At 45.9% G+C, this 22887-nt stretch overlaps 1 protein-coding gene across 3 annotated transcripts in view; it reads left to right on the forward strand.

The window, feature by feature from the left end:
- Positions 1–22887, forward strand: part of cerkl (ceramide kinase-like) — a 225457-nt gene that overhangs the window by 182091 nt on the left and 20479 nt on the right. For all 3 annotated transcript variants that reach the window (XM_039757749.1, XM_039757750.1, XM_039757751.1), the window contains 7 exons: positions 6803–6877; positions 11866–12043; positions 12203–12256; positions 14274–14308; positions 15391–15499; positions 19522–19618; positions 22640–22824. In XM_039757749.1, coding sequence (XP_039613683.1) covers positions 6803–6877; positions 11866–12043; positions 12203–12256; positions 14274–14308; positions 15391–15499; positions 19522–19618; positions 22640–22824 — 733 coding nt within the window. The remainder of the gene's footprint in view (positions 1–6802; positions 6878–11865; positions 12044–12202; positions 12257–14273; positions 14309–15390; positions 15500–19521; positions 19619–22639; positions 22825–22887) is intronic.

Consider the following 22887-nt stretch of genomic DNA (forward strand, 5'->3'; position numbering starts at 1 on the left):
TGTCGCTTACCGTAATACGAGAAAAATAGAGAGACAAGTGGAGGGCGTGTTCTTTGGCTTGAGACCCCCGCAAAGTGTAAAGCCCAACATCAAAATGGAGACTGCATTTTCGAAGGGGCGCGTGTGTGTGTGTGTGATTCTGGAAAGCCTTGAGCTGTTTTGACATGCGAGTGGGCGGCTTAGTGCGGTCGACTAGTGGCTCAATTCCTCCAGTGCCCAACTGCCCCTCTTTACACAGTGGTGTCCATATTTGTGACACTTTTTAGTTATTTTTGAGGTATCAATCCGTCCTTTATTATATTCCCTCTATTTTTCGGCCCGCGTATCCAGGTGGCAGGCCGCGTTGTGCACAAGCAGGAACAAATGTTGGACTGGAGACACACACACACGCCTGAGTCTCACAAGCCCGCATTGAGACCACCGGAAGGCTCAGTAAAACCCTTTAATACCATTCCGAAACTAGAGAGGGCGCCACGACTACTCGTATCTTCTGTTTCCTCTGCAGCTCGGTCCAGGGAGACGACGCCTAGCCCCGCCCCCAACACGACTTCCAAACCCCGCCCCCAAGGTCAGCGCAAAGCTGCGTTCACGTACCCACGATCAACAACAACTATATTTTGTACTTTTCTATTATCGTGACGCAAATCGTATTATCGTTTTTAAGATTAGGCACCTATTAAGGACCTATAGGTAACTATGCTCCACCCCCACTGACTTTAAGGGTAGTATTCGTGGTTAGGGTAGGTCAGTCTAATAATTTCAAATCCAAAAATTAAGTAACCGGGGCGGCAGTCCCACCGATTTGCGTCAAGATAACAGAAAAGTACCCAACATTTATTTATCAGACAGTAAATCCGGTTTGTCAAGTCTGAAATATCACGTGCACTCTCGACGAATTGGGAATCACAGCTTGGACAAAACAAAGCTACCGGATTGGCCGAGTTGTGACGTAACGCTGACGTTTCACCTCAGTCGTAGCTTGTTTCATATGACACATACTGTATAATTTGATCAGCCCAAAATGGCTGTTTTGGTTCGACCTGCATGTGGAGCACAGTGAAACGTACGTGTTCAATACGTTTATTTAGCTCTTTACTTCCACAAAAAATGCAGTTTACCTTGAATTGCTTTTTTGTGAATGCAAATGAGTTGAGAAGTCGAAACGTCACAACTCGGAGCTCCGAATAGTCCAAACAGCACGTGAACGCAGCAAAAGACCCCAATAGACCCCTGGCTGACTTAACCACCTTGTTTAACAATGCAGTCGTTCATTTTTCACTTTTCATCTTACTGTGAGACTTGATCGCTTTAAGGGTCCCCCGCAGGGTCACCAGATGGACACCGACAGTCAAAAAGGAGGACAAAAATTACCAAATATATTTTCCAACTCCAATCGCTAGTGATGGGAAGTTCGGATCATTTTACTGACTCGGATCTTTGAGTCTCGTTCAGCAAAATGAGCGAATCATTTTTCGAGTCATTTCGTTCAATTCTCTTTCCGGCTCAGACTGCATACTAGGTTAAGCTTATGGGGCTGTCACGTGCTGACGAACGACTCAAACCCGAGGAATCGAAACAGGTGAATCAATTCCAATACAGAAACTATAGGAAGTTGCGCAAATGCGCATGCGCGACTGAACGAATCACTCCCACCGAGATGACTCGTTCTTCCCGAGTCACATTAAAGATTCGTTCAAAATGAACGAATCGTTCAAGAACGACCCAATCAACCGCTAACTGCTGTCCGTTGCGCCGAAACAGAATATAAAACAGTGTTCCCGCTACTTGATGTTACAATTATTGATAACGTGATAACGTAACGTAATGTCACGCGGTGACGCGGATGAATGGAGAATGGCCGAAGGCTGCTCATTCTCGGTATATATCATATGTAATTTGTCAAAAACGGTCAACTCTGTTCGTGATTCTGTGAAAGGAGGACATTTTAATGAAGTTTTGGAGTGCCTGGAGGACGGAGGAAACCGTGTTAAAAAAGAGGACATGTCCTCCTTTTGGAGGACGTCTGGTCACCCTAGTCCCCCGTGATCAGTTCCACTTGCGGATACTTGATTGTTTTATTGAGCAGGGTGGGATCCCCATAATCATTTCGATTCAGGAGTACTCAAATGTTCATCAATGGAGGGAGGGGTCCCCCTTGATTGTTTCATTGAGTTGGGTGGGATCCCTATAGTCATTTCCGCTCACGATTAATGAAATGTTTTATTGAGCATGGGGAGGATGGGGGCATGGCCATCTTACCAGTATCTTAGGCCCCCGGGGCAAAGTTGTGCACTGAGGTCATTCACAGGCATCAGAAACATCGTGGACCCCTGTGCTCCTGGGGTCCCTGGTCAGTGCCCATTGTGCCCAAAGGTTTAAGACTGCCCTGGGTGGGCTTAAGATGGGTTCCCCTTTGATAGTTTCATTGTCATTTTAACTTACAATTGCTCAAACATTTTATCAAGTGGGGGGTTGGAGGCCCCCCTTGAGCGGGGAGGGGTCCCCATAGTCATTTAAACTTATGATTACTCAAACATTTTATCAAGTGGGAGGGCCCCCCTTGATCATTTCATGGAGTTGGGTGGGGTCCCCATAGTCATTTCGACACACAATTAATGAAACCTTTTATCGGGCACGGGGATGGTAAGGACAGGGCCATCTTACCAGCATCATAGACCCCCGGGCAAAGTTGTGCACTGAGGTCCCTGTTTTGATAGCAAAACAGAAACATGCATAGGCTTCAGAAACATTGTGGGCCCCTGTGCTCCTGGGACCCCTGTCAAGTGCCCATTGTGCCCATATGTTAAGGAGGCACTGGCTTCATAGTCATATTGACTTAGGATTATTTAAATGTTTTATCAAGTGGGGGGGTCTCCCTTGTTAGTTTCATCAAGCATTGTGGGGTCCCCATAGTCATTTCAACTTATGATCACTCAAATGTTTTATCAAGTAGGGGGCTGGGGGGTCCCCTTTGATCGTTTCATTGAGCAGGGTGGGGTCCTCATAGTCATTTCAACTTATGATTGCTGAAACATTTTATCAAGTGGGGGCTGGGGGGTCCCCCTTAATAGTTACAGCAACCAGGCTGGGGTCCCCATAGTCATTTTGACTTACCAAATGAGGGGTCCCTCTTGATAGTTTCATTGAGTGCGGTGGGTCCCCATAGTCATTTTGACTCATGATTACCCCAATGTTTTATCAAGTGAAGGGGGTGAAGTCCCCCTTGATCATCTCAGCATGAGTGGAGGTGAGGGGGTCTACTATTGAAAAGGCCCCTTGTTGTCACAGGCTCCACCTCTTCCAGATTTGGACCTCTTTATCCGGACGACCTATGGGTTGGAGGGGGGGTGGTGTTGACACTCTTGAACCCACCACAGTTGGTCAGAGGTCTCGTTAGCGTCTTGCTTGCCGTTAATAAGCCCCTCAGCGCTGTTGTCTTTCGCTCCTTTATTCCTTGATACCCTGAGCCCCTGCGCCTCCATCCCTCAGTTCTTTCACAGCTGATGTCTTCCAGCTTAATCCCCGGCCCCTTCTGATTTGTATGCAGACCCACAGCGACCACTTCACAATGTCCACCTGTAACCAGCCCTGCTCCGCACGCGTCCCTAGACAAGCTTTTAGCAGCCACGTTGACTGATTGTGGTGCCATCTGGAAAGTCCCATGGAAGCAGCCACCTGACAAGTTAGTGAGAAGCTTCTTCATTTGAACGCAGACAGGAGGGTCTCTGCATCCCATCTTGACTTGCCTGCCGGCTTCAGGCCAGCTGTCCGACTGAGGGGGCTCTGAGGGGCTCTGCCATCATCACGTTTTAAATAGGGGTACATTTGGCTCAACTGAGGGGGCTGCAGAAGGCGCAGTGAAAGCTATCGCTGCCACCCTGGGGTCACAAACAGAGGGTCTGTTGGGTCCATAGAGGCGTTCAGCCAATTTTTAATTACCCTGGTGTGGCAGGTGACATTTCAGTCCTGAAGATGTCATGAGCTTCTGTTAGCCACTTCGTTTCAAATACGGGACCTGAGGATCACTTTGGGTATCTGGCACTTCATTACAGTTTTAAGTGCTCGTTGGTCACTGCAGATGGTTCATTTCAGTGTGGCGCGTCTCTTTTGGTTCATTTCGTTGTCAGTCATTTAGTCGAATCAGTTTGTCACCCACATGCCCTAGGCAGTGGACCTTATTTATTATAGAACCCTGACTTATGTCGGTCGGCACGGGGGCTGCCAGGGGGCATTTGCCTTGCAGTTGGAAGACCCGGGTTCGCTTCCCAGGTCCTCCCTGCAAATTGCACTTGTCATTCCAACCAGATGGCACATCACAAACATTAACACTTCTTTTATTAATCCCACACCAAATAGCATATTACAGAGAAATATGAATTGTATTTGTTATTCTAACAGATGACACATCACTAACAGTTGTGGTAATGCATTTTTTACTACAAATGCACCATCTGTTGAAATGACAAATGCAATGCATCTTATTACTATATCCATTCCAAAATATATTCCAATAGATGGTGCACTGCAAATGTTAACACTGAAAACTGATTACAAGTATTTAGATTTCAACCTATCTTGTGTAGCATAGCTAGTCTATATATATATATATACAGTATATATATATATATTCAAGGCATTCGCAGTCTGAATCACAATCTGATTGTATGGGTGGTTACCTACCAGGTAACGCTTGTGATTGGTCAGCAAGTTGGCTAACATCCACCACGGTGCCCTTTTTCAGTTGCGAGATGCCAGACTACGAATGCCTTGAATGTCATTCCCCCGATCTACATACTGTCAAATAAACGAACCACACGCTGTGGCGCAACGCAAGAGGCGCTGATGTCCGAGGTTCGATTCCCGAGAGGGGGTGCAGTGAGTGTGTATGCCTGATGAGCCCAGAATTAGGACGAAACACGTGTTGCGTACTCTTTGCATTATTTGACAGTAAAACTATTGCAAATATATATATATATATATATATATATATATATATATATATATATATATATATATATATATATATATATATATATATATATATAATGGTTGTGCCTGTCTGTTATGCAATTACTTACAAACATACTAAGAGTAGAATCTTAATCTTGGTCTTTATATATACTGCGAAGCAAAAAATGTGGCTTAACAGGGAATGCGTCTTTCTTTTGGTGAACTGGATAGGCAGACGGATCGAGAAGGTGACATGCCTGAAAGAGAAAGAAGAACAGCGACATCTGCTGAGCATGAAGCAAACTGCAGAAGTCAATTACATTATAGGAAGAAGAAGGAGGAGGAGCGTCAAGCACATGCACTCTGGCACCCTGCTGGGGTTTGACCCTCAGTCTGTGGGGGACTGGAGGTCCACACGTTTTGTGGTGCTTATTGAAAATAGAAGGAGCAAGAAATAGCCAAAGCTCCTTTTCCAAACCAGCTCCCGACACCAGTGAACTGCAGCAGCTGGTGTAAAAACTGAGTTTGGTAAACGTTTAATGAGCTAAGTGTGCTATTTATAAACGAATTCACAGATTAACTTTTACAATGATTACATTATTGAGTAGTTAATTAGTTTATTCATTATCTCATTAATAGTCAGTTAACTAATTAATTAGTCAGGGAATTCATTCATTGATTATTTTCTAGTTTTCTATGCCTAACGTTCTTACAGTTTAATTATTTGATTGCATAGCCTGGTGGCTCAGTCATTAGCACCTCATCAGCACAAAATGCCCGTCTGATTTCTGTCCGGGGTGCCTCTTCTCCTCGTGTTCACTTATTTCTCTTCCAGGTACTCCAGTCACCCCACCCACCTCCCATGCCCCCAGGTGTGAGTGATTGTGTCCCACGCCCCAAACTGCATTTCTTCCAACTCCCTGGTGTCCTGTTCAGTAGGTTGTGGCTTCAAAAAGTAAATGGATGGAGAACTTGTCAGGCACAGTGCCACCCTGAGAGCCACCGGGTGGCACTGTGGCCAACAAATCAAGTTATTAAAGGTCCCTTCCTGTTCAAAGACATGCAGCCAATGGCAGGGATGGGTTTTGTGGAGAGCCACCACTCAGAGTTGCATTTCACCCACCGCACTTCCGGCTCTTCTCCTAATCCGAATGTCAGCTCGCCCTCTCCTGGTGAAGACCTGCCCTGCCCTGTAGGTATCTGTGTGGGGTTATTTGTTGGTTGATGGTCACCCAGTAATACCAGGGGCCATTCAGTAGTGTAGGATCTTGGTGGTCTACTGGTCTGAATCAGAATAGTTGTGTGTTTACTAAACCAAGTGGCTACCATTCACTGGAAGGAAAGCCTCTTCTTCTTCCTCCTCCTCCTCCTTCCTTTTCTGTGTGCTGCCCTGTAATTGGGGGGGTCACTCTGGATGTGTGACGCCTTGGTGGTCTCGGTGTGTTCTATGTATCTGTCTACCGGTCTCGCCTAACTTGGTTGCACACACCACTATAATTCACTTGCCCAGCGTCATAACTGGTGTCAGAAGTGGGATCAGTGCTAACTCTGTGGACTGTTGGGGTTGACCAGAAAAGCTACAGAGATGAAGAGCAGGCTGCGAATGTGACTGCAGATTCTTGTTCAGTACCAGAGGTTGCCTTTTCAAGTGATTTGCCAGAAGGAACTTTCTAGAACGTTAACAGATTTGATGAAGTGAGCTGTGTGCCCTCTAGTGGAGGCACACAGGCTCCTGTGGTTCTCCGGCTGCCTATTTGCTTTCCTACCTTGAGCCGGTGTGTAAGTCTAATAGTGGATCTCACCTCACGTTGCACTTTCTCATCGAGTTCCTTTGTTTTTTTTTTTTTTGTAGGATCTACAGACACCGTGGCTTATTCCCTCCATGGAGTCCGCCACCCAAAGACAGCAGCACTGCATATCATAATGGGTAATGTGAAGACTGGGGGGGCGGGGCTTGGGAGGAGATCGTGGGTGGAGCCTGTGTGGGGCTTTGGGCGGGGCTTGGTGTTCAGATCTGCAGCTCTCATTTTTAGTTTGTGACAAAACTTTTGCTTTCACGAATTCTTCATATTTAGTCATCTGCCTCGTGATTGGAATTGCTGTTGTGGCCACCTGAGGGAGCTCCAGCTTCCTAAACACCCAACACAACAAGGATGGACACAAGTTAAAATGGTGAAGAGTCTTTTATTTGTGGGAAACTCTTCCTTCCTTCTTTCCGGGTCACTGCCTCCAAGCTTTGTCCTCCTCCTCCTCCTCCTTCTGACTCTGGCTCGTCCTTGTGAGGAAGGAAGCATCTTTAATTCTATCTGCCCCAGAAGTGCTTCCAATGTTCAGCACACGTGGTCCATCAGCTGTTCCAGGTGAGGTAGAAACCCCACAGCACCCTCTGGTGGTACCCAAAAGGACTGAGGTAAAGAACTCCAAGTCCCATGATGCCCTGTGGGAATTTGGGGCACCACTGTAACCCAGGGGAGCTGCCAACTAATGTCCTGGGGGAGGCAGTGCCCTGAAGATGCTGCCGTCCCCCCTCCTTTCATATCTTGGGTGTCCCTGCCAGGTTGGGCTACTGGCCCACCCTTACACTATAAAGGGAGACATGCAAAGAGTCAAACACCTCACTGTAGCCACGACTGTCACAAGAGGTAAAATAAAATGATTTGCATAAATGATGGACCACAGGCAGGTAAAGTGTCTTCCTTGGGGTAACACATTGAGGCAGCGGTGGGATTTCTGGTTTAGAAGCCTGTTTACTGCCCTCCAAACATTCAGCACTTGCAGCAACTCTCTTACACTATTACTGACCTTTGACCTTTTATTTAACCTGAAAATAAGTCACAGAGTGTCACCAGTGTCACTGACTTTTTATATAGCGCCTTGCAGCAAAGCCATTCGCACATTTAATACAGGGGCACACATATGGAATTGTATACCCAGTAACATGACCTTTGACTTTTTTCTTTTACCTGGCACTGTCTTGACACCCCAAGGTCTACCACCAAGCCACTGTCACATGACATGTGACATGACAGGCCCCTCATGGAAACCGTGATCATCAGAGGTGACTGTGCAGAGTGTGGAATAAAATATCTATCTATCTATCTATCTATCTATCTATCTATCTATCTATCTATCTATTATATAGTGCCTTTCACATCTATCTATCTATCTATCTATCTATCTATCTATCTATCTATCTATCTATCTATCTATTATATAGTGCCTTTCATATCTATCTATCTATCTATCTATCTATCTATCTATCTATCTATTATATAGTGCCTTTCTTTATCTATCTATCTATCTATCTATCTATTTATCTATTATATAGTGCCTTTCACATCTATCTATCTATCTATCTATCTATCTATCTATCTATCTATCTATTATATAGTGCCTTTCACATCTATCTATCTATCTATCTATCTATCTATCTATCTATCTATCTATCTATCTATCTATTATATAGTGCCTTTCTTTATCTATCTATCTATCTATCTATCTATCTATCTATCTATCTATCTATCTATCTATCTATTATATAGTGCCTTTCTTTATCTATCTATCTATCTATCTATCTATCTATCTATCTATCTATCTATTATATAGTGCCTTTCTTTATCTATCTATCTATCTATCTATCTATCTATCTATCTATCTATCTATCTATCTATCTATCTATGTCCCACAGGGTCACTAGTGGCACTGACTATTTTTTTTTTTATAGTATCTTTCATGAGGAACACTCAGAATATGGAATTTGTACACCCTGGAATGCAGCAATGTGACCTTTGACCGTTGGCACTATCTTGCCACCCTAATGTCTACCACCAAGCCACTGTCACATGAGATGAGTGACTTCAAGTCCCACAGGGTCACTGGTGGCACTGATTATATTTTTTATATAGTATCTTTCATGATGAACACCTACAGAATATGGAATTTGCATACCTGGGACTCAGCGACAAGACCGCCCCAGTGAGACCACCGGCAGGTCAAGGCACAGCAGGTCCCCAGGGACCCGGTTATTTGATATAGTGCCTTTCATAATGAGGAGAACCGCAGAGGACATTACAGCTGCACTTTGGCTGTCAGAAGGCGATTCTCTCTCGCAGCGTGCAGCCCCGTTACTTTATATAGCGCCTTTCTCTTAGCTGGCTCTGCTCGCTGTACTCTTCGGTATTTTGTACATTTTGTTCATTCGGGTTAAGCTGCTCGTTGTAAATTATGTGTTTAGTAACCTGGGAATTTGTGTCATATATAGTGCCTTTCACACACACACACACACTATTTTCTGTTAGTGGAATCATCTGTGGGTGAGGATGAAAGGGGGACCTTGTGGTCAGCAATTCAGTTTTTATTGGGGTCTTCCCTGTTTTGTAATCACAAGGCTCCACCCCCCCAATCCATTACCCAAGCCCCTCAATTTCAGGTGGTCCGTCTTGCGGGTAATCCTGGCCCTCGCCTCTCGTTCCTTTTGGGATTTTGTTCCTGCACTCCCACTGCTTGAGGCTCATTTGCCAAAGCTGGCAGGATTGTGCGCGGGCCTGGGCGCCGCCAGCAGCAGGATTGACTGCATCAGTGCGCTGATGAGAGGAGGATGAGGTGCCCGCCATGCTGGGCTCTCGTCTTCTCCATCTGTGAGGAAATGAGCAACTGTGACCAAGGACGCTTATCAAGGACAGCAGCCATAAAAAGGATAAGGGCGGTGAAGGCGCCTACTGGGAAAGGCGCTATATGACATACACGGCTCATTTCAAACGCGGGGTGACGGAAGGACAAACAAGAGCGCAGCCAAGCTTGTCTTAGTTTGTTTTCTTTGTTTCATTTTCTCGGGTGGCTCCACAGTCCTGGGTTCAAATCCCAGCCTGCTCAGTGTCTGTGTGAGCCTTCCTCACATTTGAAAGACACCCACGTTAGATGAATTCCCCCCTCCACTAGTGTGCCCCGTGCCCGTCTAGGACTAATTCCTGCCTTGAACTCAAAGCTATCAGGATGGTCTCCAGCTTCTCACAAACCCTGAAATGGATGATCAATGATATGCTGGGGTCCAGAGAGTAAAGACCACCATGTGAAAGAAGTGAAGCCCAACTGAACTTTAGTCACAGCTTACTGGAGGGTGTACAGCGCTGTTACAGTATGTTTAGTGATTTTGTCCACCGAGTGATATGTCTGTGCCAGCCTGAACCATCCTTACCCTGCCCACCTACACATGCTTCTCATTTCAATTGAGTGTGATGGACAGCAAGCATTGGGTTGGCATTCCGGCCAGGATGGTTCAAGATCCCTTACCTGGCCAGGAGACCAAGCCACCGAATATAAAAGAAGGCGGGCAGGACGTTTCCTGCCATGACCAGGATGGTGGCAGAGGATGCCAACTCTAGGATGGAGATGCTGGAATTCCAAAGGGACTTTATGAAAGATTCTCACCAGGTGGGGAGGCCAGTTTAATGGAGAGACCAGGACTATTTGCACCTTCAACATGATAGGTGGCAGCATTTCCTGGTATGCAGCACCCATTTGGACACCCGCAGGGCATGCTGGGATTTGTAGTCAAAGAAGCCATTATGAGGCTGAAACACAAGAATAAAACCATTAGAGACATCAGTAAGACCTTAGGATGACTGAAACCAACTGCCTGGAATATCAAGAAGAAGAAAGAACTTACTGGTGGGCTCAGTAATCGTAAACGGACTGGTGGGCCAAGGAAGACTCCCACTGCTGAGGACAGAAGAATCCTCACTGTGGTCAAGAAAAAGCCTCAAATGCCTTTCTGACAGATCATACACAGTCTTCAGGGGTCCAAGGTGTGTGTGTCAGCAGAAACACAGAGGAGAACACACTGCAAGATGGAGACCACCAACAGGATGGCCAGATGACAGTTTGTGACAAAGGACTACAAAGAGCCTGAGAAATTCTGGTCAAACGAGACAAAGATGAACCTCATCAGAGTGATGGTGAGAGTGAAGTGTGGAGACCACAGGGAACTGCCTGAGATCCAAAGCAGACCACCTCATCTGTTAAACATGGTGGGGCTGGGGGGTCTTATGGCTTGGGCATGGATGGCTGCCAGCGGTCCTGGCCCACTTCTCTTCATTGGTGATGTGACTGCTGACAGCACAATGAATTCTGAGGTGTGGAGAAACATCTGCTCTGCTCGAGTTCCAGTAAAGACCCCCAAACTCACTGGACGGCACTTCATTCTACCACAAGATAATGAGCCAAACCCACTGCTGAGGCCACACAAGAGTTTATTAAAGTTAAAAAATGGCAGACTTCAAGCAGTCATTGCATGCTGGGATACGCGACAAAGAACTAAATATGACAGCCCATTGCTGTGTGCCAATCATTATGGTGCCACCCCTGAAATGGAGAGGCCGTGGTGCGACTGAGATGTCTGCAAATCCCCTTAAATGAAAGTCTGCCGTGTGCACTGAAACATCACGATGTCTGAATTTGTAATTTTAAACTGTGGAGCAGAGAGGGACATCACTGAACAACACGGAGGGCACTGTCAATGAGAGCTTGATTGGCACTCTGACCTCTCTGGTTCACATATCAGAAGAGCTTCCTGTCCTCAAAACCTCCATGTGTCTTACTCTGAGACGCCACACATGTAAAATGGCGTCAAGGCAGGCATGTGACCCTCAAGAGTCAAAGTCCAGACACCCAGCAGGTTACAAGGACGACGTTAATGTCACCAGGACACAGAGTGGCACATCGTACTCTGATGAGATCAGGCAGCTCCTGCCTCCTCATTTCAAAGGCCTCTATGGTGCCACGGTGACTGTGCCAGACCACGGAGAGACAATGGACGTCACGGCCCTCAAAGTCGGGCTATCAAAGGAATGCGAGACGGTTAATGGGATGGTGGGGGTGTGCAGAGTGACCTGCCCATTAAATTTACTTTACCCGCAGGTCACCGTCAGCCAGTGGACATCTGTACATACCGGTCGGATGGCGAGCTGCTCCGCTTTGGCTTCTCCGCTATGTTCGGCTTTGGTGGGCGAACCCTGGCATTGGCAGAAAAGCAGCACTGGATGCCACCCATCCAGAGCAGGGAGTTTGCCCTCATGAAAAGCCTGGCGAATCTCAGGTAAGCGACTCGAGACCACTGACCTGGATGGGAACTCTAGTGTGGTGTGCACGTTAATTGATAGAAATTTGGAATAATTTCTGAGGAATCCTAACACCTACCTTCCTTTCTTTCTTTCTTTCTTTCTTTCTTTCTTTCTTTCTTTCTTTCTTTCTTTAGCCCCGAGGACTGCGAGTTGTCGTTTTTACCTCAATATACTCAGGATGACAGCAGGTAAGAATCCAACAACTGTGAGATGGGGCGGGGCCAGAAGTGGGCGTGGCTGGAGTAGACAGAAGCGGGACGGGGCGGACCCAGAGAGAGAGAGAGAGAGAGAGAGAGAGAGAGAGAGAGAGAGAGAGAGAGAGAGGGAGAGAGAGACCTGCTCCTGTATGCTGGTACATTAGGGGGCAGTATGAAGAATATGCCAGAAGGACACAGACCAGACCAGGACTGGCACCAGTGATTCTGCTGTCCTGGGCAAAGCACTAAATGGCATCCAACTCCCTGGTCAATTGTAGGACCCTTTCCATGGCACAGAGAAAGAGTCTCATAAATGTAGATCTGAGTATTTGCAAAGGAGTAGTTTTTATCTACCAAATTTGTAATCGAAACTGCATTAATATATAAATGGAACAATGTGACATGATAAATATATTCATTGCTCGTAGTATCACTTAACAGAAAACCACTGTTTAAAAAAATAATATCTTTAATTAACGTTTGTTGAAATTCTAAAAATACAAATCACTGACATTCAAAACTGACTTTTTATTTTTGCAAATTTAGAAACAATTTCTTTTAAATCCATGATTCTGGCTCAGTCGCTCTCCACTGATAAGGTTGCTGGGAATAACACAAATTATAAGGATGGACAAACTGTACAAATATACTAGCTGTGCTATCTGCCTAAGTAATCAACATAAGTCTCAGCATTAACGTTTACAGTGCACCATCTGTTGGAATGTATTTTATAATGCATGTAGTAATAACATGCACTGCATGTGTCAGTCCAGCAGATGGCGCATCAGAAACATTTATAATAATGTGTGTTGTAATACATATATTAATAACATGCATGGCATTTGTCATTCTAACAGATGGCACATCACAAATATTTGTAGTAATAAAATTCACTTCATTTGTCAGTCCAGCAGATGGCATATTGCTAACATTTGTACTACTAAACTGCACTGCATTTGTCTTTCCAACAGATGGAGCATCAAAAAAATTTATAGTAATAATGTGAGAAAAACTTGAGAAAGCGGTCAAATGCCAGGTGTGGGGAAAATGAATAATAATTTAATACGTTTTTTTTTAATGTGTGAAATGAAATTTCACAAGTAGGAACATGTTTTATTAGTGAAAAGGTAAAAATAAGGCAGCAGCATAGCACTGTACGGCTGTTCCTCAGACCAGGCCCGTCGCGACAAGGCAGGCAAACCAAGCAATTGCTTGGGGCCCCAAAACAACGACTGGTTAAGAATAAAATGCAGCGACAAACTGTGTGAGCGCCCCATTGATAGTGAATGCAGTAAAGTGCAATGACACTGTTATCGGGATCCCCCTCAAGGGGGCCCCCCCTCGGCAGTCAGGAAGCGGAATTATGCTTCAGGAAGCCAAAAAAGAAAGAAGAGAAAGGAAGAGGAGGATAAGAAAAAATAAGACAGTGGTAAGTGATAAATTACACACATAAAATAGCTCGACTTGTCTTGTACAAATGGTGCAATTTTGCAGCAGGTAGGCTAGCAGAAATATGTACAGTATGGCTATGCTGAGGTTCCTTTGCATGCGTGCGGGGGCCTCCATGTCCATTTTGCTTGGGGCCCCCAAATTCCTTCAAACGGCCCTGCCTCAGTCCCAGGTATGACATTTTATATAGCATCTTACACATTCTGTATATGGCAGGCATTGTGGCACTGTGGCTGGCGCTATTGCCTTCCAGCTCCATTATTGTCCACCTGTGTTGGGCTAGCGTGTTCTCCCTACCAGTCAGCCCAGACAGATGCTGCAGCACACTTCACTGTGAGACACACAGTAAAAAATGAAGAAGAAGAATGCAATCTTAATTTTGGCTCCTTCTGAAGTCACTTTCTAGTCATTAGGTCCATGTCACAAAATAGGCACAGGATGCATTTAGTGGGGAGGAGGCGGGACATTCTGTCATAAAGGGGGCGGGGCAGGACCTGAGCAGGCTCATCAGAAACAGGTGAGAAGCACAATTCTGACAAAAACTCTCTTTGTTTTCCAGACAACAGAAGGACATGGGGGATGTTCTCCATTGTGGTAAGTAGATGGTTTTGGTAGGCAGTGCAGCCCCCTAGTGCCTGAGTCATTGTACTGCAAAACTCATAGTGGACAGAGCCTTGGAATGGCATTTACTGTAAAAAGGTGGGCATTTGAAGTTCTGTGGTTGGGCACAAACGACAAGTGTCAGTGTGTCCATCTGGTTGCTATGTCTCTGTTGTTCCAACAGGTGGTGTCACTCATAACTGTGTAGTAATAAAATACTTTGCTTTTATCATTCCAACAAATGGTGCATCACAAACATTAACACTAGTTTTACAAATCTCTTGCCAAATGGCATATAACAGAGACATATGCATTGCATTTGTCATTCCAACAGATGGTGCATCACAAACATTAACACTGTTTTTACAAATTCCATACCACATTGCATATAACACAGACATATACATTGCATTTCTCATTCCAACAGATGGTGTATCACAAACATTAATGTTGCTTTTACAGATCTCATACCAAATGGCATTTCCAAACTTCTCTGCATGAAAATTAGCTCAGATTTGTTAAAATTTGTCATTTTGTCATTCTGGGATATTGAAACGGAGTTTAAACAATTTTAGCATAAGGCTGCGACCTAACAAAACGTGACAAGAGTGACGTGGTCTGAAGACTTTCTGTAGGCACTGGGAGTGGGTTTGGGTGTCCCAGATGGTTCTGCTATTTGGACTGAAAGTTCCATTGGCTCTCTGTGACCCTGAAATGTAACACTGGGCTAGAAACCGAGGAATGGATGAAGTCAGTTCCATATTGGCAGGTGTCCTCTTCCTGAAATCGAACCTACAACCTCAGAGGAGCTGAAAATCAGAGATGAGCTAAAGGAAGACTCAAATCCATGTGTGAAGCAATCCCTGTAGGGAGTGGCGTGAATTTACTAAACTTTTAGGGTCCTTTGTAATTCTCATTGATGCGTTCAGATCCCGCCTACTACGCTATCACCCAAAGCACATCCTCTCTGTTGAGCAAAGTGAATTCTGGTTTTGTGTCACCAGTATGTGACCAGATGGTGTGTCATGGCCCAGCATTTCACGACTGTGACGATTTCTTTTTTTATGTTCTTGTAGGTTCCAGACCGGCATGGCAGCAGATTCAGGGCCTCTTCCTGAACATCAGCATCATGGCCATCCCGTGTCTCTGCTCGATGGCTCCCAGAGGTCTGGCCCCCATCACCAGGTCAGTGGTTGGCTTATGTCCATTTCTGGCTGGCTGGCCTGTCTGAACCTTTTTAGCATACTGGCTCTCTAATCTTTCCCGACTCTAATTGGTGCGTCACCCACTCTATGCCAGTCAAGGCTTCTCAATGGAGTGATTAGCAGATAATTAAATTGGGCCACAAGTCTGGCCGGCTACATGTGTGTCACCCCCTTGGGTGACAGCTGGGTGGCTGCCTCAGAGACTAAATATATCAGCATGCGGTGACCGTAATGCACTTTAAAACTGACTCAGACACGCCAAGACTGATTCTTTCGACACTGTGCCAGGTTATATGGTGCCATGCTCAAAATAGCTCATGTGAGATATACAGCAGGCACTCTTGTTTAGTTGCACATTCTGTGATTCTCCCAAAAAGTGAACCCCCTGTCATGTGCATTCACATAATCAGCCTCCTTTATTTTTTATATAGCGCCTTCAGAAATGGTGACACTGTTTCCATTGGCACAATGCCAGTTTATGTAGCGCCTTGCTCAAATGCCTTACACTCTTACGTATAGCAGACAGTCATTATGGACATTTTCCCCTTAAGGTGCCGTTAGTGAACCTCCATTTACGTACTTCAGCCAGCCAGCCAGTCACCTTCACTTTATATAGCGCCTTTTTCTTAGCGGACAAAAATAGCAGAACGCTCTCTTGTTTACATAAATAGAAAGTTCAGATCTCACCAATGAGTCACCTGTCAGCATTTACACGTAGACATTACTATACACGTAAGGCACTTTGCTGGACTATGAAAGGCGCTATATAAAGTCAGAAGGGTGACAGGTTTAGTCCTCGCTGTTGAGTCACTGCTTGATCATGAGTGTGTCACATTATCTGAGAGAGCTTGCTCTGTACAAACATGCATGGCACATACAGAGTACCTCGGGCTGCCATTCACTATGAAAGGCGCTATATAAAGTCACAAAAAATCCCAGGGTATAAATTCAAACCTCACTACTGAGTCACTGCATGATGGCAAGGGTGCCATGCTACCAGTCAGGGCTCACAGTGTAGAAATACGAGCAAAACTGCCACCTGCCTGAGAGGCACCTGGAGCTACTGTGCACCACCACAGGCACAATGCCAGACTAACAAGGTCACATGTCACCACAGTGTCACCTGCCAGTGCTCACAATTTAGACACGTGAAGGAATTTGTACTGCACATCGGTGCCACCTGGGGCTGTAGTTCACCCCAAAAGGACACCTCACCACTGTGTCACCTGCCAGTGCTTGCAAATAGAAATATGAAAGGCGCTATATAAATCCAGAAGTTCAGAACTCACTTCCGAGTCACAGTATGAATGTGACAGCTGCCGGTGTTTATCATGTACAGAACTACAAATATGAACACAATTGTGCCAGCTCTTTAAAGTACATTGGGTTACTGTCCACTATGAAAGGCGCTATATAAAGCCACAAAGTTTACAAGTTCTGTCCGCACTCTATGAATAGGAGTATCTGTAATGTTCCCAGGGTTTGTTATTATTCATTGTGTAAGGTCACATAGTCAATCCCGCCAATCCCACCAGGTCACAAGGCTCACACTGTTCAAATATGAATAAATTGGGTTGTTGGTGTGAAGCATTCTGGGCTTCCATTTACAGCTCAAGGCGCTATATAAAACCATAAAGGTTGCAGGCTCAGAGCCCCCCACTGATCAGCCACTTGCTTTGCCAGAGTTAAGTTATACAAATCCAGGGGAAGCTGTAGGCCACCTGTGAAGCACCTTGGACTACTGTTCAAACTGAAAGGCACTATATAATATTTCACTTGGACCATGAGGAGAGTCTTCACTCATCTAATGATGAACATACTGAGCCGGGTGCCATCTTGATTTTCTGTTTACTTGGAAAAGTGCTGTATGAAGTCACAAAGGCTTAGGCTCAGTCCCCAGCACTGACGCTTTATGAAATGTGGAGTGAGCCTCTTCATCATCATCCTCATCATCCTCCAAGCCACCAAGTTGCAGTTCACAGAGGAAGGCGCTATATACAGTGCAGTCACAATCCACCACCCTCTTACAAACGTCACTCAGGTTGCCTCAGTTTTGTGTTTCTTGTGTGCTTTGTGAATGGCGCCCCCTTCAGGCAGTCTCTTGGCCTGCATCCATTGCTTCCTGGGTGGGCTCCAACTCCCCCACCTTAAGGGAGACCCAGAACGGCAGCCCTGGTACTTCAATCAACATTTATTTATATAGCACATATTCATACAAAAAAATGTAGCTCAAAGTGCTTTACAAAATGAATAGAAAAATAGAAGACACAATAAAAAATAAACATAAAGTGAAGTGAAAGGCACTATATTGAATTAAAAGAGTTTGTCTTATTAATTGCTTTGTCTAGCACAACACCCAACACTGACGTTAGAGACGCCGTACACTGTGCTGCGAAGAAGTATTTGCCCCCCTTGTAATCTGCTCCATCTCTGTTTTACACAGTGAATCGCTTCAGGCTCTCAGATAAAAGAAAAAGCAGGCCAAGGTCAAAGATTTGGGGCACCTTGCGGCCAAAGCCAAATAATTATAATTGAAGACTTTAAAAAAGATAATGTTTAAAATGCAAAGAAATGAGTCGTCCAGACCGTTATCTCAGGGCAGACTGATTGAGACGGCAAGGAATTCTGGGAGGAAGAGGCGGGTCCAGGTGGACGTGATGTCAGAATTGAGAAGTGTCAATCAGTCTTTCCGCAGAAGGGGATAGAAGAGCGAAGTTGTCAGTGCACAGCGCCACCTCCTGTCTCGGTGGAGAATTACCGCATTACACATACAAGAGAAAAGGGAACCCGAGTGAACACAGCATAGCTACAAATCAAGACTTTCTCTACTCGCAGAGCTAAGTTCTTTAACACCTCAGCCCCCGTGTGAAAAAGTAATTGCCCCCACAGTCCCCATTGTTGGTTGCAGCACCTTTACCAGCAATAATCCCATTCTAAACGCGTTCTGAGGGGGGATTTTGAGCCCGCTCTTCTTTACAGAACTGCTTTAATTCAGACATATTGGCTTCAGCTCACCCTGCTCAGGATGGAGTGGGTTAAAAAATGGATGGTAGGCCGATTTATGAGCATCTCTGAGGGGCCATTCAGTTGTAGACTTGGCTCTTGAGTTTTGGCTCCTTGTCCTGCTGCATAACCCACTGCTGCTTCAGCTTCAGGAACACAGACAGGCGACTGGACGGGTAAAGTCGGGAATTCCAGGTTCCTTCGGTAATGGCACTGTGACTGTCACCCCCCCGTTTGATTGAAATTCTTACTGTGTAGCATCAGAAGTTGTTGGCCCTGCACGGTCCACAGAGTTCTACTTCGCACTCATATGTCTTGGGGATCATCGCGGGGACTGAGGTTCCTCTTGGCTACCAAAGGTCTCCTCCTGGCTGTTGTCCCCATTTTTTGCCTTACTTGTCATGGAGTCCTCAGAGACCTGCAGCTCTCCGGATCTTCTTCTGGGATCATCTTGGCCCACTGGACCATTATGGCAGGCCAGCCAGTCGCAGATGCTCTCCATTTGAGATGACGGCTCTCCCTGAGGTGCCTTAGAAATCTCTATATAACCTTTGAACTGGTCGGCGTGTCCTCCACACCTCTTTGCTGATCTCTTTTGGAATGTCCTTGGTGTTCTTGCAGTGGCCACTTCACTCTCATTTGTGAGGGTCAGCAGAGATTAACAGGATCAGTGAACTTTGGTCAGCTGTTTGAGTGAAGAACTAGGGGGGGGGCGATTACTTTTTCACACAGGCAATACAGGCGTTGGACATCTTTACTACTCAATTCTACTATGTTTAGTGGTTCCATTTATCTGATTTAACATTTTGTGTAAAGATCTGAAGCCGTTCATTGAGTCAGAAGTTAAGGGGGATATCAAGAAGGGGCAAATACTTTTTCACAGCATTGTAAACTCTGACCCCCCACGTTTCAGTGAATGGAAATGTTGTGCCACCAAATGCCCGTCCGCCAACCAGGTCCTCCGATAAAGCGTCTCCCACCCTGCTCTTTCTTTTCCAGCTTGGACAATGGAAGCATGGCCCTCATCGCGGTGCGCGACACCTCCAGAGCCAACTTAATTAAACACCTGAAGGGGTACGGGGGCTTCAAGAACCAGGTAAGAGATCATGGAGAGGCGAGCATCAAGCAGAGTCAACCTCCTGTCCGGGCAAATTAGCCGCACCGTGTCCGGGTGTTTGTAGGCTGATGCCCATTAAGCCGCCTGGCATTGACTTGGGCACCTCTTGTGGCCTCCACAATTCACTTCTTTATTGTTCTTTACTTTATGGAGGGGCTTTCTGTCCCTTACTGTTAGCCATCACTTAACTCAGTTTGGCCTTGAGAGGGGCTTTGAGCCCAATTAGTACCCCTTAAAACCTTCGATCTGGACCCCACCCCCATGATACAACACCTTCAGACCCCCTGGTCATTTGCTCCACATTTGGCTACTTTGCAGGCCTTGTGCTAAAATCATTTCAACCCTTCATGAAGCTTGGAGTTTAGAATAATAAAAAACTGAAACGTCCCACCTTCACAAGGGGCTGAGACGTTTGAAGTTTGGCTCAGGTCCGTCCTCTTCTACTGACTATTGCTGAGACATTTCTACACTTTGTTTGGAATCTTCCTGTGGTCGAGACCCTGTTGGCACACGCCTGGCAACAGAAGGTCCCAAACCACGGGGCCTGCAGAGCTCGGTGACCAGAGTTGTGCCGAGACAAACATCTGGGGAGGGCCCCAGCACTGGAGGTTCCCAAGGGTAAGGTGGTCTCCATAATTCTTAAATAGAATGAGTTGGGGACAATCACAACTCTACTAAGAGGTGGTCTGTTCAGGGTAGGAAGACTTGGATAGGAGATACGAAGAATATCCTGATGATCACTCTGGCTGAGCTCTGGAGAGCCTGTGTGGAGAAGGAGGAAAGTTCTAGAAGGACATCCAGTACTGGGAGAAAAGTTCCAGAATAAGGACATCCACTATATTTGAGGAAAGTTCCAGAAGGACATTCACTATTGGGAGGAAGGTTCCAGAAGGACGTCCACTATTGGAAGGAACGTTCCAGAAGAAGGACATCCACTACTGGGAGGAAAGTTCCAGAAGGAGATCAACTATTTTGAGGAACATTCTAGAAGAAGAACATCCAACTCTAGGAGTAAACTTCCAGAAGAAAGACATCCACTACATATGAGGAAAATTCCAGAAGAAGGACATCCATCACTAGGAGGAAAGTTCTAGAAGGACATCCACCACTGCAATACTCCATCCATTTGGTCTTTGTGGCAGAGAGACAACACATGGAAGCCCATCTGGACTTTGCACAAAGACACCCTAAAGGACTCCAAGACTATGAGAATGAAGGTTCTCTGGCCTATCAATCCTAAGGGTCACGTCAGGAGGAAAGTAGCCACCACTTGCCACCTGAGCAATGCCACTCCTACGGTGACACATGACAGTGGCAGCTTCAGGGATAGGGGGACTCGTCATGGTTGAGGCAAAGTTGAATGTGACATTGGTAAATCAAATATCATTTGAGGGATGGGGGGTCCGGTCCACCTGGTAAAATCACAACCCTTTCTTAGTCTGGACCTTTGATTGTCAAAGCCAAAGGGACACAAAGCAAAGATGTCACCAGAATAGAATAGGGTCAACCCTGGGAATGTTCTTGAGTGGTCCGGCCAGAACCCGGATATGAACCCAATTGAACATCTTCAGAGTGACCTGAAAAGAGCTGCCCACCGGTGGTCTCCACCCCACCTGACAGAGCCTGAGACGATCAGCAGAGAAGGAAGGTAGAAGAAAAAAACCCAAACCCAGGTGAGCCGAGCCAAGAAGACCACCGGGCTAGCGCGTCTTCAGAAGGGGCTTCAAGGACATTCTGAGTAAAGAGTCTGTCTGCAGCCAAGTGACATTTCATTTTCTGTCTTTATTTCTAATAATTTTACCAAACAAATATAAAAATGTCCAGCCTTGTTTTCATTTTGTTCTTCATGTGTACTGAATGTCACTTCATGTGGAGGAAAAATGAATTTCAATGATTTTCACAAAAGCCTGCAGCATCAGAAAATGTTAAGAAAGTGCAGGGGTCTGAAAGAGTTTGTGAAGGCGCTATATATGCATCCGTCCGTCCATCTGTCCACCGGTCCATGTTTGTCCAGTATGGAATTGTAGGGAACCAATCCTGGCTGGGATGCCCCTGTGCCGCCCGTGACATTCTTTGGGAGGCACCAGAAAATCTGCAGGGAGCCTCCGTGGTGCCAACTTCACATAGTTGGCTTGGTGGGCACAATTGAACCCATGTCCCTGAAACTGAGTGCCACCCTCTGTAATGCCTGTGCTGCTCCCCACTATACAGTGTGTCTGAAGAGCGAGTGAGGGGGTCCTCGTATTGCTCCTCTCATTTCAGAGAGATAACGGAAATGCAAGGCGCTTTATTCTCCACCCAAAACCAGAACACGACCCCCCTGGGCCAGTTCTACTATTTTGGCCCCCTTATACCAGGAAACGTCAGTCAGTCAGTCAGTTAGGGTCCCTAAACAATTGACCTATATTGGCGCTCCAGTCCCTCTTGTGCATTGAGCCCCCCTAACTGGCCCCTGGGCTTCTAGAAGTCATGTACGCCAAAAAACAGCCGTGATACTGTCATGAACTTGGGAGCTGGAAATGCCCAAGAGGGGGAAATCACCATCAAACCCTGGCAAGACAGAAGGGCAAACTCAGGAATTCAATGAAATAAAAGATTTACTTCACGCAAAGGCTCTGTGAAGCTCAAAACGGCACAAAAAGCATGCAACGTCAGCAGATGGCAACTGCAACAGCAACCAAATCCCAGTGTAGAAATCAAAAAATCAGAGCAGAGATATGTGACTCGAGTATTGACAGCTATGGAGTACACCAAGTCACCTAAACGTGCAGTCTTCACCTTCTGCATGCAGGCCACGTCTTTCTTGTGTATTGTGGAGCTCATCAGGACCCAAATTTGTGATGTCTTTGAATTACAAGGTGGTGTTAAACGTTTACCTCCGCCCAGACTTTGGCATGTCAAATTCCACGTGCTGCAGTGAGGACCTTCTCGTCATTTCTGGGTTACTGCACACTTACCCAAGTCTTATCTTCTTCTTTTGTCGTTTCTGGGTGCAACCAGTTCAGATTTCCATTTGTGGAGACTTTCACCGTGCAGGAGGTGAAGCTGAGACCGCGACCAAGAAGAGATGGTGCAGATGAGCCTAAGCCACCCCCATTGGTGTCTGCAGTATCTCCTGGTACAGGTGGCCTTCCATGGAACATCGACGGGGACCTCGTGGAGATGTCATCTGAAATTCATATAAGGTAAAGATCTGCTTAGTGGGGAAAGTACATACGCCGTAGACGGACTGATACGTGGACCACTCA

Source organism: Polypterus senegalus, chromosome 6 (assembly GCF_016835505.1).
Source record: "Polypterus senegalus isolate Bchr_013 chromosome 6, ASM1683550v1, whole genome shotgun sequence".
In the NCBI taxonomy this organism is placed as follows: Eukaryota; Metazoa; Chordata; class Cladistia; order Polypteriformes; family Polypteridae; genus Polypterus; species Polypterus senegalus.